This window comes from Chiloscyllium plagiosum, chromosome 16, assembly GCF_004010195.1.
Source record: "Chiloscyllium plagiosum isolate BGI_BamShark_2017 chromosome 16, ASM401019v2, whole genome shotgun sequence".
NCBI classification, from domain to species: domain Eukaryota; kingdom Metazoa; phylum Chordata; class Chondrichthyes; order Orectolobiformes; family Hemiscylliidae; genus Chiloscyllium; species Chiloscyllium plagiosum.
The window spans coordinates 65,619,179-65,637,670 of record NC_057725.1 but is presented as its reverse complement, the minus strand read 5'-3'; the positions used below and the strand labels follow the sequence as shown (position 1 = coordinate 65,637,670).

Below are 18,492 nucleotides of genomic sequence, written 5' to 3'. Positions count from 1 at the left end.
ATGTTAAAGGTGAACTATAATCAGAGAAATGATTTCTTCATGAGCTGTATCCACTTAGTTCACACTTGCATAATAAACCATTTCCTTTGTTTAGGCCCTCAACATCCTCTGTCTTTTGTGCCATTTGAACTCCACAATAATTATAACGAAAACAACTCTAACCAAAGGAAAACAAAATATGAATTTTTAATTTATAACATTACTAGCTTAAGTTCTATCCCTGTTCCTAAACCTCTGCACATAACTACAGACAGATACACACAGATAAACAAACATAGATGTTGTGAGTAGAGGGAAAAGAAGTTAGGGAAACACAGTCCAGTATCACACTGCATTTGATTAAATAAGGTGTTGCTCCTGGTTGTTCCAGGGCCAATTGAATTTCCATTTTCACAAACAAATCCTTTCAGTTATTTTCTGAAGACATGGGAGGGTTGACACTTCAATTGTTCAGTTTCTCAGTCACTGGTTAGTGCAACAGCTTAGAACAAATGGTGTGCAGGAATAGCTACCTTTCAATTCTCAGTTACACAGGAACATCGCAGCATAGGAATCAGGAGCGGAGTAGACAATTTAGCCTTTTGAGCCTGCTCCATCATTTAACATGATCATGGCTAATCTTATTCAGTCTCAACTCCACTTTCCTGCCTGCTCCCCACAGCCCCATATCATGCTTTTCATCAGAAGCATGCGTATTCGTTTCTTGAATCTGTTGATTGATTCTTTCTCTGCTGCACTCTGGGGCACTGAGTTCCACAGATTCACAATCCTCTGAGAGAAGTAGCTTCTCCTCATCACAGTTTTGAACCTACCTCCTCTCAATCTATATTTATGATCTTTTGTTCTAAAATGTCCCAAAAGGGGGAACATCTGTTCAATGCCCACTTTATCAATTCTCTTTAGCATTTTATATACCTCAATCAGATTCTCCCTCTTTCTTCTGAACTCTAGCATGTACAAACCCAAGCTATTCAACTGCCCCTCGTACAGTAGCCCTTTCATCCCTGGAATCAATTCAGTGAATCTCCTCTGAATAGCCTGCAGTGTCACTACATCCTTCCTTAAGTAAAGACACCAAAACTAAACACAATACTCCAGGTTTGGTCTCACCAACATCCTATATAATTGTAACAACACTTCTTACTATTACACTCCAATCCTTTTGCAATCAATGCCAAGGTTCCATTTGCCTTTCTTATGATATGCTGTACCTGCATGCCCACTCTCTGCGATTCATGCACATGAACACCCAGATCCCTCTGCACTGACACACTTTGAATCTGCTTCCCATTTAAATAATAATTTGCCATTTTAATTTTCTGACTAAAATGGATAACCTCACAATTATACACATTAAACTATCTGTCATATTTTGGCTCATTCTCCTAGTCTATTAATATCCACTTGTCAACTCGCTATCTCATCATAGCTTGCCTTCCCACTTATTTTAGTATCATCTGCAAATTTTGCTATGTTATACACTGTCTCTGCTTGCAGATAATTTATATAGATTATAAATAGTTGAGGTCTGAGAACTGAAACCTTCAGCACCCTACTAGTTGCAGTTCACCAGCACGAGAAGACTCATTTATCCTGACCCTTTGCTTTGTCGGTCAGCCTATCCTCTATCCAAGCCAATACGCTACTCCTAACACCCTCGGATCTAACTTTATAGATCAATCTTTTAGGCAGAACCTTATAAATGCCTCTGGAAGTCTATATACACCACATCCACCAGATTCCCATATCTACCTTACTGGTTATATCTTCAAAGAACTTCAGCAAGTTTGTCAAGCACAACTTTCTCTGCTGACACTGGTGAAACAAGCTTTGTTTTTCCAAGTGTTCAGTTATCTCCTCCTTTATGAATGATTCCAGCAACTTCCCCACTGCAGAGGTCAAATAACTGATCTATAATTTCCCACTTCTTCCCTAACTCCTTTTTTGAATAAGGCTGTCACATTAGCATGTTTCCATTCCACTGTTTCCTTTCCAGAATTCAGGATTTCTGGAATATTATAATGAATGTATCCACTAATTCTGCTACCACCTCCTTTAATACCCTAGGGTGAAGGCCATTAGGCCCTGGGGACTTATCTGCCTTTAATTCTATCAGTTTACTTAATACCTTCACCCTAGTTATAGTCATCACATCAAGTTATAGAGTCATAGGGATGTACAGCAGCTAAACAGACCCTTTGGTCCAACTAACCTAATCTAGTCCCATTTGCCAGCACTTGGCCCTTATCCCTCTAAACCCTTCCTATTCATATATTCGTCCTGATGCTTTTTAAATGCTGTAATTGTACCAGCCTCCACCACTTCCTCTGGCAGCCCATTCTATACACGCACCACCCTCTGTGTGAAAAAATTGCCTCTTAGATTCCTTTTATATCTTTCCCCCCTCACTCTAAACCTATGCCCTCTACCGGGGAAAAGACCTTGTCCATTTATCCTATCCATGCTCCTCATCATCTTATAAACCTCCATAAGGTGCCCCCTCAGCCTCTGACGCTCCAGGGAAAACAGCCCCAGCCTATTGAACCTCTTCCTATAGCTCAAATCCTCCAGCCCTTGCAACATCCTTGTAAATCTTTTCTGAATCCTTTCAAGTTTCACAACATCTTTCCAATAGGAAGGAGACCAGAATTGCACACGATATTCCAAAAGTGGCCTAACTGATGCCCTGTACAGCCATAACATGACTTCCCAACTCTTATATCCAATGCTCTGACCAGTAAAGGAAAGCATACCAAATGCCTTCTTCACTATCCTATCTCCCTGCGAATCTACTTTCAAGGATCTATGAACCTGCACTCCAAGATCTCTTTGCTCAGCAACACTCCCGAGGACCTTACCATTAAGTGTATAAACCGTGCCCTGATTTGCTTTTCCAAAAATGCAACACCTCTCATTTATCTAAATTAAACTCCATCCGCCTGAACTCAGCCTGTCGGCCCAACTCAATTACCTCTGAAGTAACTGCAGTTTTTGGGAAGAGAGAATAAATTATTATTTTCCATTGTGAAAACAAAGACAAAACTTTGGTTCAGTGCCCCTGACATTTTTGAGTTTCCCATTATTACCTTGCCATTTTGTTCCTCTAAAGGGTCAACATTTACTTTCACTATTCTCTTCCTTTTTAGATACTTGTAGAAACTTTTGATATTGGTAATAATGTTTTCTGCTAGTTTCCTTTCATAGTTCATTTTAGCTCTTTTGTTTTCATCTTTAGTAACGCTTTGCTACGTTTGAAGTTCTCCCAGCCCTCCAGAGTGCCACTAACTTTTACAGTATGATTTGCCCTAGTTTTTGCCTTTATGTTATTCTTGACTTCTTTGTTAAGCCATGGATGATTTTTTTTTACTTTTTACAACTCCTCTTCTTCTCAGGAACATGCTTTAATTGAGAGGTATTTAGCATCTTCCTAAGCATTTGCCACTGTTCTTGAACAGTCCTGCCCCTTAATATTTTTGCCCAGCCCACCATGGCTAACTCCTTCCTCAGCCCTGTTTAATTACCTTTGCCCAACATTAAAATTTTAGTATGTAACTGTCTTCACTCCTTCAATCTGAATTTGAAACTCTAGCTTGTTGTGATCACTACATCCAAGAGAATCCTTAACTGCAAGACTATTTATCCATCCTTCCTTGTTACATAGTACCAAATCTGAAGTAGTCAGTTTTCTAGTTGGTTCCAATGACATATTGCTATAAGAAACAATTCCTCCGACATTCTATGAACTGTTTGCCAAGGCTACCCTTGCCAAGTTGATTAATCCAGCCAATATGCATGTTAAAATCACCTATAATTACCATTGTGCCCATCTCACGAGCCCTCATTATTTCCTGGTTTATACTATGCCCTACTTTGGAAGTATTTTTTGGGGCCTGTAAATTACTCTTACCAACGGGTTTCTTTCCTTGCTTTTTATTTCCACCCAGACTCATTCAACATTTTGCTCCTTAGTGCCAGGCTTGAAGGCTTGATGTCATCCTTAATCAATAAAGCAATTCCACCTCCATCTCCTTCTAGTTTTGGAATACTGAGCATTGTGGGACATTTAAGTCCTAGCCCTGACCTTTCTGTAACCATTTTTCAGTAATCCCCACCAGGCCATACCCATTTGTCTCTATTTGTGCCGTCATCTCATCAATTTTATTCTGAATACTGCGGGCAATTAGGTACAAGGTTATTAAATATGTTCTAAGGATTTGTCTTTCTCTTTTAATATTTTTTGTACACTATACTTTTCACACTCTCTATCCTTATTTATTAATTCCTGACAACACTGAGCCTCATCTTTATCATTTACTCCAACTTCCAACTCACATTTTGATCTTCTATAATTTCTTATTAGACGGGCCCGGCATGTTTATCCTGTTAACCTGTACCTTCTGTTCACATTCTGACCTGCTTTGGTTCCCAGCCCTCTACCATGTTAATTTAAATGAGCCAAGTCGCACTAGTAAACCTTCCCACCAGAATGTTGGTGCCCTTCCAGTTCAGATGCAACCTGTCCTTTTTATACAGGTCCCACCTGTCTTGGAAGAGTTTCCAAAGATCCAAAAATCTGAAATCCTCCCCTCTACATCAGCTCTTTAGCTGTGTTAAGCTACACTATTTTCGTAATCCTTCCTCACTTCACAGCAGACAGAAAGAAAAAGAGATGCTGCCTTTTGCAGACTGGAGGCTTCTGCCTCTGTACTATTTACACACTTTTTTTTATCTGTTTAGGAGACAATCAGAGAGTTGTCCTCATGCTAATGACTCCTACACTCCAAAACTGGTCCACTGGATTGTGCACTGGTCACTCTTCATGATACTGTCATGGTCAGGCACATCTGTGATTGTTAGATTGATGAAGACAACATGAAGGAATAATAAGCCATTATGAGACACTAGTGCAAGACAGAAAGGGGTGTCAGATTGGAATAGCCTACAGCATGGCCATACACACCACTCAGGAGAAAGTGAGGACTGCAGATGCTGGTGATCAGAGTCAAAAGGTGTGGCACTGGAAAAGCATGGCTGGTCAGGCAGCATCACATTTCTGATGAAGAGCTTTATGCTCAAAACATCAACTCTCCTGCTCCTCGGATGCTGCCTGACTGGCTGTGTTTTTCCAGTGCCACATTTTTTGACTCATACACACCACTCAGGTCAAGAAAGTTAAAAATCACACACCAGGTTATAGTCCAACAGGTTTAATTGGAAACACACTAGCTTTCGGAGCAACGCTCCTTTATCAGGTGATATCAAATCAGGTCAAGAAAGGACTTCTAGAGTGTAGCTCAGAGTCTATGTACTTTAGTTTACCTCACTTTGCACTCCAGCAGACTCTAGCCAGGTCCAACATAACAGCCCAAATCCTCATAGGAGGGTTAAAGGGCCTGCAGAATGTGGTGTGTTCTATTTTGCCAATTCAGAAGAGCAGCCATTATGGCTGTAAATTCAGATGGTTCAAACTCTGATACTGACTGTCCAGATTGACAGGGTACTCAGTGAATGTCTCCTGGTCCTTGTAAAAGCACAATCTTTGGATGAGCAGTACCACATGCATACCTCTCCCAGATTTACACCAATCAAAACATTCTTACAACATGATCTTTTACCATCAGTTCATTTCATTCATGTTCTTCACCTGATCCTTATACAGACAATTGCACAATGGTTCTCTTCCTCTGAGCCAAAAGGTCCGGGTTCAAGTCCCACTTGCTCCAGAGGTGTGTAATAACATCTCTAAATAGGTTGGTAAGAAAATATCTCTGGAAGCAATGTGGAAGTGTCCTTCTGAACCTGAGGGGCTGAATGGAAGCCCCACCTGTCTGGATGTTTGTCATAACATGTAAGTTCATAATTAAAAGAAAACATAGTCCGTCACAGTTAAAACAAACCATTCAAACTTATAGACAATTTGTTCAGCCAATAACAACAGCTGGAAAAAAAATCCGTATGTCCTGTATGATGGGAGACAGGCTGGGAATACCATGTGCAGCAGGAAGCAGGTTTTTAGTGGTGGTGCAGTTATAGTGCCCCTGCCTCTGAGTGAAGGGGCCTGGGGTACAAGTCCCACTTTCTCCAGTATTGTCCAATAACATTACTGAACAGTTTGATTAAAAATATCTGCAGACAAAGTGAACTTTGAAGAGTGAAGACCTAAACAGAAAATGTCTACAAGGCAAACAGTATAATAAATGAACAAATTGGAGGTAATGAGAACTGCAGATGCTAGAAAGTCAGACTCGATAAAACATGGAGTGGCGAAAGCACAGTAGGTGAGGAGCAGGACAATTGATGTTTCAAGTCGGACCTTTCATCAGGACTGGGGAGGGGGAAGGAGGCTGAGAAATAAATAGAGTGGGAGGGTGGGGCTGGGGAAAAAGTAGGTGGAATGGTGACAGATGGATTCTGGTAAGTGGTGATTCTGGTTGGTCAGTGGAAAGGTGGAGTGGATAGGTGGGAAGGAAGAAGATGGTCAGGTAAGGTCAGGTCAAGGAGATTGGGCAGAGATGGAGGGCTGGACCTGGGATGAGGTGGGGGTTGGAGAGATTTGGAAGCTGGTGAATCCAATGTTGAGGCCATAAGGCTGTAAGCGCCCGAGGCAGAAGATGATGTGTTCTTCCTCCAGTTTGCGTGTTACCATATTTTGACAGTGGAGGTGGCCCAGGATTATCATGACGTTGGGGAACTGGGAGTGGGAGGGGGAGTTGAAATGGCTGACAACTGGGAGGTGAGGTGGATCGGAGCATGCAAATCATAGATGTTCCCTGAACCGGTCCCCGGGTTTGCACTCTCTCCAATGCAAAGGATGCAGTAAATCAGGTTAAGAGGAAACGAAGGTGAATCTCTGCCAAACGTGGAAAGATTCTTCGGGACCTTGGATAGAAATAAGAGGGGAGGTGTGCTGGCAGATATTGCACATCCTACGGCCACAGGGAAATGTGCCACGTGTGGAGGAGAGATTGGTAGGGAATGTGGACCTAATGAGTGAGTCGCGGAGGGAACTGTTCCTGCAGAAAGCACTTAGGAGTGGGAAAGGAAACATCTTTTTGGTGGTGGGGTCAGATTGCAGGTGGCGAAAATAGCAGAGGATTTGGATTGGATGATGCATTGGATTTGTAGATTGGTGGGGTGGAATGTGAGGACCGAGGCACTCTATCTTTGTTATGGTTGGGGGGGGGAGGGAGGGGAGTGCATTTGAGAGCAAGGGTGTGGGAGATGGAGGAGATGCAGCTGAGGGGAGGGGAAATTACGGTCCTTGAAGTAAGAGGATATCTGGGATGTCCCAGAGTAGAATTGCTCATCCAGATATGGGAGAGGTGGAGGAACTGGGAGTATGGGATCACATTTTTGCAGGAAGGAGGGTGGGAGGAGGTGTAATCGAGGTAGTTATGGGAGTTGGTTGGTTTGAACTAGATGCCGGTGCTAAGTCAGTTACTGGAGATGGAGGCGGAGAGGAAGGGGAAGGAGGTGTCAGAAATGGTCCAGGTGAATTTGAGATGAGGATGAAAGGTAAGGGTGAAGGTGATGAACTGTGAGACACCAGCCAGGTCCTCTACCCTTTCCATGACATTCAATTCTAAGACTCCCAACACTTCATCATCACCATTGACATCCAGTCTCTGTACACCTGTATGCCCCACCAAGACTGCCGAAAATCCCTCCACTTCTTCCTCTCCTGCAGTCCCAACCAGTCCCCCTCCACCGACACACTTATTCGCTTAGTGGAACTGGCCCTCACCCTAAACAATATTTCCTTTGAATCCTCCCACTTCCTACAAATCAGAGGGCTGGCTATCGTTCCAAGCTATGCATGTCTCTTTGTGGGTTTGTCCCTCTTCTGCAGCTACATTGGCACTATCCCCCACCTTTTCCTCCACTTTCTCAGCACTACCTCATGCTCCCACAAGGAGCTTGAACAGTTCTCCAACGACATGTCCATTGTGGGCCTCCTCCACTGTCAAAGTAAGGCAATGCGCGAACTGGAGGAAGAACGCCTCATCTTCTGCCTCGGGCACTTACAACCTCATGGCCTCAACATCAGATTCATCAGCTTCCAAATCTCCCCACCCCCTACCTCATCTCAGGACCATCCCTCCCTCTCCGCCCCACCCCCTTGACCTAACCTGACCTGTCCATTTTCCTTCCCACCTATCTGCTGCACCCTTCTTACTGACCAATCACAATCACCTCCTACCTGTGTCTACCTATTGCCATCCCACATACCTTTCCCCCAGCCTCATCCCCTTCCTCCTCCTCCCCAGTCCTGATAAAGGGTCCTTCCTGAAATGTTGACTCTCCAGCTCCTCTGTTGACGGTTGACTTGCTGTGCTTTTACCAGCTCCATATTTTATCAACCCCAATAAATGAACAAATAACCTGTAAGGACCACTCTTTGAGTACTGTTGCTCAGGAAACGTTCTTGCCATTGTACTTTGCGTTTAGAATGTACAGGTAAAACACAGAAAATGTGTCTTGTATGAATGCAGGTTCTAAATCTGAATTTGTTTTCACTTTAAATGTTGCCAGTGAATTCTCCTAACACAAGTCACACTTTCAACCAACATAGAAAGCAGTACATTTCCAGCAGGTGTGCATATGCTTCTGCAGCTCTACTTTAGAGTCTTAGTATACCAGGTGCACCCGAAGCAGTGAATTATCTATGCAAAAATCAAAGCTAAGAAAAATTATAGATACACTTGTTTGCTTAACTTCAGCTAAACCACTTCACAGAATCATTGAAACACATAGAGTGGTAAGAGGCCATTCAGTCTATCACATCTGTACCAACCCATTGAATACCCCCGCCCCCCCCCACCCCCCACCTTCCCATCTCTGTAACCCCACATTTACTATGGTCAATTCACCTAAACTGCACATCTTTGGAATGTGGGAGGAAACTGGGGCATCTGAAAGAAACTTATGCAAACATGGCAAAAATGTGCAAACTCCACACAAACAGTTGCTCAAGGCTGGAAACGAACTACTAAGTCACCATGCTTCCCCTTCCATTAGATTAGATTAAATTAGTTTAGATTCTCTACAGTATGGAAACAGGCCCTTCGGCCCAACAAGTCCACACCGACCTCCAAAGAATAACCTACCCAGACCCATTCCCCTTTCCTAACACTATGGGCAATTTAGCATGGCCAATTCACCTGGCCTGCATATCTTTTTGGATTGTGGGAGGAAACCCATGTAGACATAGGGAGAAAGTGCAAACTCCACACAGTCACCCGAGGCTGGAATCGATCCCGGGTCCCTGGTGCTGTGAGGCAGCAGTGCTAACCACGGAGCCACCGTGCCGCCCTCAATAAATAAATTATTTTGAGATCTTATTCTATATATGACTTTGAGATCAGCTAGTGATTTTAAAGGCAAAAAGTCTTGAAAAATTTACTTTGATGCGCTGATTATCTTACCTTTTCTTTCAGTTGGATTAGCAACGCATTTATAGTCAATTCTGAGTCCAGGTTGTGTCTTTGATCCAGGATGACTGAATTCTATCAAAAGGGCAATGCCCTCAATCACAGGTATTGGTCTTTTTCCACAGAATATTCCTCTTTTGATGGGGGGTGCTACAGAGACATCATGAATTTCAAGGTAGGCATCTATACATTTGATAGATTGTTGAAAATTGTATGTTGTAATTTCAAGAACAACCTGTTGAGGAACAATAATGTTAGGGAGTCATTTAAAATTTTTAAGGAGTTTCAAAAATCAATGTAAACAGGAAATATCTCAGAGAGGCAGACAACTTAGTATTCTATTGAGCAGTTATTTTAAAAATTATATTTTGCCCAGTGAATTAGATTTTTAAATCAATTTTCTTGCCTTATTTGTACTTTCCTGACTTTTATTAACACTGTCAAAGAAAAATGATCCCTGTCTAATATGGCCAAAGCAAAATATTGCAAATGCTGGAAATTTTAAAAGAAATGAAAACTGAAAGTGTAGAAGAGAACTGAAATATTAATGGCTTATTGCTTCACAGATGCTGCCACACCTGAGTTTCTATAGCATTTTGTTTTTATTATAGATAATCATTGATGCTTTTCTTTCACAGGCTTGGAGAAGGGACCCCAATAAGATCACCTCGTGCAATTTTCTATTTGCCTTTTAATCAGTTTGACTCAGTTTGAATATGATTCAAAACTCGGAACCGAATATGAAAACTAACAACTGATGGTGTATTAAATTGCTTTAAAAGATTATTTCATGATCTATGATCAAATTTCTGGATTCAAAATACTGTTTTTATTTATGAAAACCACTTTGAATTGACGTTCAGATTCGCACCAGTCTGCTGTGAGACATAAGGTATGAAACTGGATACCTACATTCTTAATTAAACAAATGGTTAATTGGTAATTCAAATGGCAGGCATTTTCTTTTCCATATTCCGTCAAGCAGGATCCCTGATTTTGAGATCTCCAACTGGGAGTTCAGGGGTTACTAAATTGTATATACTGAATGAAACTCCACCAGTGAGGAGGAGAACTAGAAAACTAAGAAGATATATATCAGGCATGTGTGTGCTCTTCTGACTAAGTGTGTAAGACACCTGGTGTTGTGCAAGGGCAGAAGGATACAGGGACCAACATCGAGTCCTTCCAAGGAAGGTCTTTATAAAGAGTTTACAAGTGGAGTATGAACAACTGTCAGAGATCTAATGTTTTCAGAAAATCAACTGGGACAGAATGATGTCCCTTTCCATGATCCTGGCAAGAGAGGTTAGTTCAAGTTGGACAAGTGGACACCCAACACCATTTGCTTTGGGCTCTTTCCATACATGAGTGGAAGATTCTTCAGGTATTTCCCAGGCAATGGCACATTATTACATCAAGCTAGGTCATATTTACTGCATACCCACTACACTTGAGCTGAGCTCTGCGAATGAATACTTCAATTCCAGTTATTTATGTTCATTGAAGTTCATGTCTTAGCGCTGGGACTTTGTTCTCCCATTTGTACCTATGATAGTCTATATGCATCTCATGTGGACCAATGACTTCATTGGTCTTCAGGAGGTGATGCATTTCTCACAGACATACAGAAGAGCAGATAATGGTACATTCAGCAGGTTTTGTTGAAAGTTTTGTATGTTATTTTCTCCATAGTCTCTTGCATAAGTTGTGAAAGGCTGAGCTTTCTCTGTCATAATTATTTGTTGCTTTCCTGTCAATGTAAACACTTCTGGAGATAGGACCTTTAAGATCAGTACAGTTATCTGCAGCCTTCAGGGTCATGTCATTCACAGTTACACTGGGTGGGGTAAAATCAGAGCTTGATGCTGGTCATTGGAGTATCTTTGTCTTCCTAAGCGAACAGTTTAGGCACAGTCATAATCATCAGCTGCTTTTGAAAAACAGTTTGATTTATTGAAAGCCATGCTCAAGAGTCACATGCATCTTTGGCAAACTGTAGCTTCTGCACTATCATCTGTGATGTCTGAAAGACTACATCTCTTTACTTCCTTTATTTTTGGACTGTGAACTGAAAATAAAAGTACATCTTAAAACCAAGGAGCTGTGCGAACATAGGAACAGAAGTATGCCATTCAGCCTATCAAGCCTGCTTCACCATTTAATATGACTATGGCTGATCAAACATTTCGATGTCTTTTACCCACATTATCTTCATAATCTTGTATGACATTGATAATCAAAATTTTAATCTACTTTAAATATACGCAGAGGCAGAGTTTTCCACAGCCTCTATGGTAGCGAATTCTAAAGGTTCCCAACTCTGTGTAAAAAGAGAGTTATTTGCAGAACAAGTAAGATTTGCATCATAGTCAATAGATGTGAAACTGGAAAAGTACAGCAGGTCAGACAGCAACCAAGAGATAGGAAAGTCAACGTTTCGGGCTGCCTTCATCAGGACATGAAGCTTTATTTGATAAAAAATAGTTTTCCCTTCCCATGGTGCAGAGCAAGTATTATAATTGCAATGTTAGAACCAAACACCTGACAGGATCAGGTGCACAAAGTCTTGCTAATTGAATTTTTTTTTCTGGAGGATTGCACTGTTTGAATATTCTAAGCTGGGAGATTTGAATAAGGCTGTTTTGGGTACTTTCAGTAATGATTAATGGATGAATTCTGCAGACAAATTCAGCCTGGAACATTGACTTTCCTGCTCCTCAAGCACTGCCTGACCTGCTGCACTTTTCCAGCTTCACATCTATTGACTCTGCCTTCTAGCAGCTGCAGTCGATACTGTCTCCAAGATTTGCATCATTCCAGCCTCTAGAAAAGGTTGAGTAAGAGAATGCTGCATCTCAGACATACAGAGTCATATATTTACCCTATCCATGCTTTGAAAACCTCAGCATCTGACACTCCAGGGAAAACAGCCCCAGCCTATTCAGCCTCTCCCCTATAGCTCAAACCCTCCAACTCCCGCAATATCCTTGTCAATCTTTTCTGAACCCTTTCAGTTTCACAACATCCTTCTATTAGGAGAGAAACCAGAACTGCACACAATATTCCAAAAGTGGCCTAACGCAACATGACCTCCCAACTGCTGTATTCATTACTCTGACCAATAAAGGAAAGCATACCAAATGCCTTCTTCACTATCCTATCTACCTGCTATTTCAGTTTCAAGGAGCTATGAACCTGCACTCCATGGTCTCTTTGTTCAGCAACATTCCCCAGGACCTTACCATTAAGTGTATAAGTCCTGCTCTGATTTCCCTTTCCAAAATGCAGCACCTCACATTTATCTAAATTAAACTCCATCTGTTACTCCTCGGCCCACTGGCCCATCAGATCAAGATCCCATTGTACTCTGAGGTAACCTTCTTTGCTTCCACTACAGCTCCAATTTTGGTGTCATCTGCAAACTTCCAAACTATACCTGCTATGTTCACATACAGGAGAAAGTGAGGACTGCAGATGCTGGAGATCAGAGCTGAAAATGTGTTGCTGGAAAAGCGCAGCAGGTCAGGCAGCATCCAAGGAGCAGGAGAATCGCTTTTCGGGCATAAGCCCTTCTTCAGGAATTATGCCCGAAACGTCGATTCTCCTGTTCTTTGGATGCTGCCTGACCTGCTGCGCTTTTCCAGCAACACATTTTCAGCTATGTTCACATACAGACCATTTATATAAATGATGAAAAGCAGTGGGTCCAGCACCGATCCTTGTGGCATTCTGCTGGTCACAGGTCTCCAGTCTGAAAGGCAACCCTCCACCACCACCCTCTGTCTTCTACCTTTAAGCCAGTTCTGTATCCAAATGGCAAGTTCCATGAGATCTAACCTTGCTCAACAGTCTCCCATGGGGAACCTTGTCGAACGCCTTACTAAAGTGATATATAGATCACATCCACCGCTCTGCCCTTATCAATCTTCTCCGTTACTTCTTCAAAAAAACTCAATCAAGTTCATGAGACATGATTTCCCACACACAAAGCCATGTTGACTATCCCTAATCAGTCCTGTCTTTCCAAATACATGTACATCCTGTCCCTCAGGATTCCCTCCAAAAACTTGCCCACCACCAATGTTAGGCTCACTGGTCCATAGTTCCCTGGCTTGTCCTTACCACCATTCTTAAACAGTGGCACCATGTTAGCCAACCTCCGGTCTTCCCCCACCTCACCTGTGACTATCGATAATACAAATATCTCAGCAAAGGGCCCAGCAATCACTTCCCTCGCTTCCCACAAAGTTCTAGTGTACACCTGATCAGGTCCTTGGGATTTATCCACCTTGATTTGTTTTAAGACATCCAGCACCTCCTCCCCTGTGATATGGACATTTTAAAATGTCTAATCTATTTGCCCACATTCTATATCTTCCATGTCCTTCTCCACCGTAAACACTGATGCAAAGTACTGGTTTAGTATCTCCCCCATCTCCTGCGGCTCCACACAAAGGCTGCCTTGTTGATCTTTGAAGGGCCCTATTCTCTCCCTAGTTACCTTTTTGTCCTTAATGTATTTATAGAATCCCTTTGGATTGTCCTTAACCCTATTTGTCAAAGGTATCTCATGTCTTCTTTTTGACCTCCTGATTTCCCACTTAAGTGTATGCCTACTGCCTTTGTACTATTCTAAGGAATCTCTGCTATCTAAACCTGATATATGCTTCCTTCTTTTTCTTAAGCAAAACCTCAATTTCTCTCATAATCCAGCATTCCCTACACTACCAGCTTTGTCTTTCACCCTAACAGGAATGATGATGACATTAAAACAGGCGGACTCTTGTTATCTCATTTTTGAAGACTTCCCATTTTCCAGCCGTCCCTTTACTGGTGAACATCTGCCCCCAATCAGCTATTAAAGGTTATTGCCTAATACCATCAAAATTGGCCTTCCTCCAATTTAGAACTTCAACTTTTAGATCTATGTATCCTTTTCCATCATTCTTTCAAAACTAGTTATGGTTGCTGGATCTAAAGTGCCCCGCCACTGACACCTCAGTCACCTACCCTGTCATAGAGTCCTACAGCACAGAAACAGGCCCTTCAGTCCCAAACTGGTCCATGCTGACAAAAATGTCTGTCCACACTAACCCCATTTCCCTGCACTTGACCCAAATTCTTTTAATCCCTTCCTATTTATGTATTTGTCCGAATGCCTTTTAAATGTTGTTTATGTAGCCGCCTCAACCACTTCCACTGGCAGCTCATTCCGTATGCATACCACCATCTCCATAAAAATGTTGCCCCTCAGTTTCACTTTCATTCTTTCTCCTCTAACCTTAAACTACTGCCCTCTAGTCCTCAATTCCCCAACCCTGGGAAAAAGACTGAGTACATTCATCCTATCCATGCCTCTCATGATTGTATACACTTCTATAAGGTCCTCCCTCAGTCTCCTGCGCTCTAAAGAAAAACATCCTGGCTTGTCCAACCTCTCCCTATAACTCAGATCATTGAGTCCTGGCACCATCCTTGTAAATTTCATCTGCATTCTTTCCATTTTAACAACATCCTTCCAAAGCAAGGCTACCAAAACTGATCACAGTACTCCAAGTGCAGCCTCACAAATATCCTGTACAACTGCAACATATCTTTCCAACTTCTATACTCAATGCCCTGACTGAAGGCCAGTGTGCCAAAAGCCCCCTTCACTGCCCTGTCTACCTGTGGTTCCACTTTCAAAGAACAATGAAGCTGAACTCCAAGATCTCTCTGCTCCACAACACTTCTTAAAGTCCTACATTCACTATGAAACTTCTACCGTGATTTGACTTTCCAAAATGGAAGACCTCACACTTATCTATATCAGACTTCTCCCTCCCCTTCCTAGACCTCTCCATTTTTATCCACTGCCCTGTCTACCTGTGGTTCCACTTTCAAAGAACAATGAAGCTGAACTCCAAGATCTCTCTGCTCCACAACACTTCTTAAAGTCCTACATTCATTATGAAACTTCTACCGTGATTTGACTTTCCAAAATGGAAGACCTCACACTTATCTATATTAGACTCCATTTGAAATATTCTTGACCCACTTTCCCAGCTGATCAAGCTCCTGCTGCAATTTCTGATAACCTTCTTCATTGTCCACTATACTGCCTATTTTAGTGTCATCTGCAAACTTACTAATCATGCCTTGTACATTCTCATCCAAATCATTGATATAGATAACAAACAGTAACGGGTCCAGCACTGACCCTGATCAAAGCCTCAATATCTCTCGTGTCATCCAGGGTTCCTTATTCCTGCCAACCTTGACCTTCACCCTCACTGGAACATATAGATCTTGAACTCTAGCTATCTCACTTTTAAAGGCTTCCCACTTGCCAGAGGTCCCTTTGCCTGCAATCAAACTACTCCAATCAACCCCCTGCAGTTTCCTATCTAATTCTATCAAAATTTGCCTTGCCCCCATTTAGAACTTGAACCTGTGGACCAGTTTTAACCCTCTCCATAACTATTTTAAAATTATAGAACTATTGTCACTGATCCCAAAGCGCTACCCCACTGTCACCTACGTCACCTGTCCTGCCCTATTTCCCAAAAGTAAGTTGAGTTTTGCCCCCTCACAAGTACATACAGCTTGAGGAAACTCTCTATACAGCTTGAGGAAACTTTCCTGAACACATTTAACAAATTCTACCCCATCTAAGCCCTTAACGCTCTGGCAATCCCAGTCTATGTTAGGAAAATGAAAATTCCCTAGTATGACAACCCTTTTGTTCCTGCAAGTCTCTCCAAACTCCCTGTATATTTATTCCTCTAATTCCTGTTGACTATTTGGAGGCCTATAGTACAACCCCAATAACGGCACTATCCCCTTGTTATTTCTTAGCTCCACCCACAAAGACTCACTGGATGATCCTTCAATTATTTCATCTCTGACTGCTGCAGTGATACACACCTTAATCAAAAATACAACTCCCCCTCCCCTCCTTCCACCACCTCTGTCCTGCCTAAAGTACCTGTATCCTGGCACATTAAGCTCCCAGTCTTGTCCCTCCTTTAGCCATGTTTCTATAATGGCTATAATATTGCAATGCCACGTAACTACGGATACCCTGAGTTCACAGGCCTTATTTGTCAGCCCTTTTGAAATAAATACAATTTAATCCAACAAGCATTCCTTGCTCCATGTCATGTTCCAGCCTGACCTGATTCTTCAAATTACTATTTCTGATTACCATATCTCCATCCAGTCTTGCACTTGCCTCCCTGCTGTTGAGGATCCCAATCCCCTGCCAATCTAGTTTAAACCCTCCCTTGCAGAACTAGCAAACCTGACTACCAAGATATTGGTCCTCCTCCAGTTCAGGTGCAACCTGTATCGCTTGAACAGGTCACCTCTGCCCCAGAAAAGATCCCAATGATCTAAAAATCGGAATCCCTGCCCCCTGCACCAATTCTTTAGCCAAACATTCATCTGCCATATGGCAATGGAAGCAATCTGGAGACTATCACCAACGAGGTCCTGGTTTTTTTTTCTCACTTTTTTCCTATCTATATATAACCACTCTGCAGGGCCTCATCTCTTTTTCTGCCTATGTCGTTTATGCCAACGTGCACAATGACTTCTGGTTGCTCACCCTCACCCTTGACACATTCTGGATTGTGGCAGCTGGGAGGCAACACACCATCCTGGATTCCCACTTGCGGCCATGGAATCTCCTATCTGTCCTTCTAATTATCGAGTCGCCTATCACTAAGGTCTTGTTTACCTTTAGTCTTTCCCACTGTGCCCCAGAGCCAGTTGTAGTGCCACCGACTTGGTTACTGCCACTTTCCCCGAAATGGTCATTTCCCCCAATGGTATCCTTGTCATGACACGGAGTGATCATGCGAACATGCGAATTCGAGTGGGAGTAGGATACCCGGCTCCTCAAGCCTGCTCTACCTTTCAATAAAATCTTGGCTGATCTGATTACTCCACAATCTTGCATACCCTGATAATCCCTCACCACCTGTTTATCAAGATCTATCTATATTCAGCTCTGCTTCTACCCCTCTTTGAGGAAAACAGTTCCAAAGACTCACTACCCTCTGTGACAAAGTACTTCTTCTCACCTATTTTATATGGATGATCCCTTATTTTCAAACAATGACCACTAGTTCTAGATCCTCCCACAACAGAAAACATCCTGTACAGAAGACACATACATTCCTTCCTCTTCCACTGCTGAACATCTAAACCCATTCCCCTATCTATATCTTCGACTCAACAAATGCCTCTAAGTTTCCCACCCATTTCCCAGCCCAAAACTCAGCCTTGCCATAACCAACAGTTCTTCACTCCTGGTGCTTGGCAGATGCAGAATGATATCCTTTACTGTCATCATAAATATCAGGTTAAACACACCTTGGCAACAACCTCTCAGTGGAGGCCTTCTACTAAAAAGAGAATGGAGAAATGATTAGACTCATCTTCAGAAAGACTAACTCTTACACTTGAACTCTTCTCGCATGTAGCCAGCCTAACCACTGACAAAGCTGTTTCTGAGAAACTCTTTCTTTCCACTCATCGCCATCCACCAGTCGTTTTAAGTCATGCAGGTGATTACATATTCTGACCACTGCACAATCCCCACTTGCAATTCACAACACTCTCAAAAAACTTCCAATAGTTGTGCAGCACTTGAGCAACAAGATTTGTCACTCAGCTTTACAGGGTGAATGTTCCTCAGCTTGTTGCAACATTTAAGCAGGTCTTCCAGATACTCCTGTGGCTGCTGGCCTCCTCTGCTACTTCAACCCAGGTTTTCAGATGGTGGTGTTAGCTGTGGCGGAGTTTGGTGTCCAGAATGAGGCTGCCGTAGATCCACAGCAGGGACTCGATGGTACATGGAGGCAAGGTCCTGGCACAGACTGTCGAGGGGCAGTAGGAGGAGGTGTCTCCTTGACCATGACCCCACCTCCCACCACCAAACCATCATCTCCCAGACCATCCATAACCTCATCACCTCAGGGGATCTCCCATCCACCGCCTCCAACCTCATAGTCCCTCAACCCCGCACCGCCCATTTCTACCTCCTGCCCAAAATCCACAAATCTGACTGCCCCGG

The 18,492-nt window shown here is 42.6% G+C and overlaps 1 protein-coding gene across 1 annotated transcript in view; it reads right to left on the bottom strand.

Moving 5' to 3' along the window:
* LOC122558116 (astacin-like metalloendopeptidase) overlaps positions 1-18,492 on the bottom strand; it is a 200,940-nt gene that overhangs the window by 4,008 nt on the left and 178,440 nt on the right. Inside the window, exon 13 of the mRNA XM_043706434.1 lies at positions 9,426-9,666. Within this exon, the coding sequence (XP_043562369.1) occupies positions 9,426-9,666 (241 nt within the window). The remainder of the gene's footprint in view (positions 1-9,425; positions 9,667-18,492) is intronic.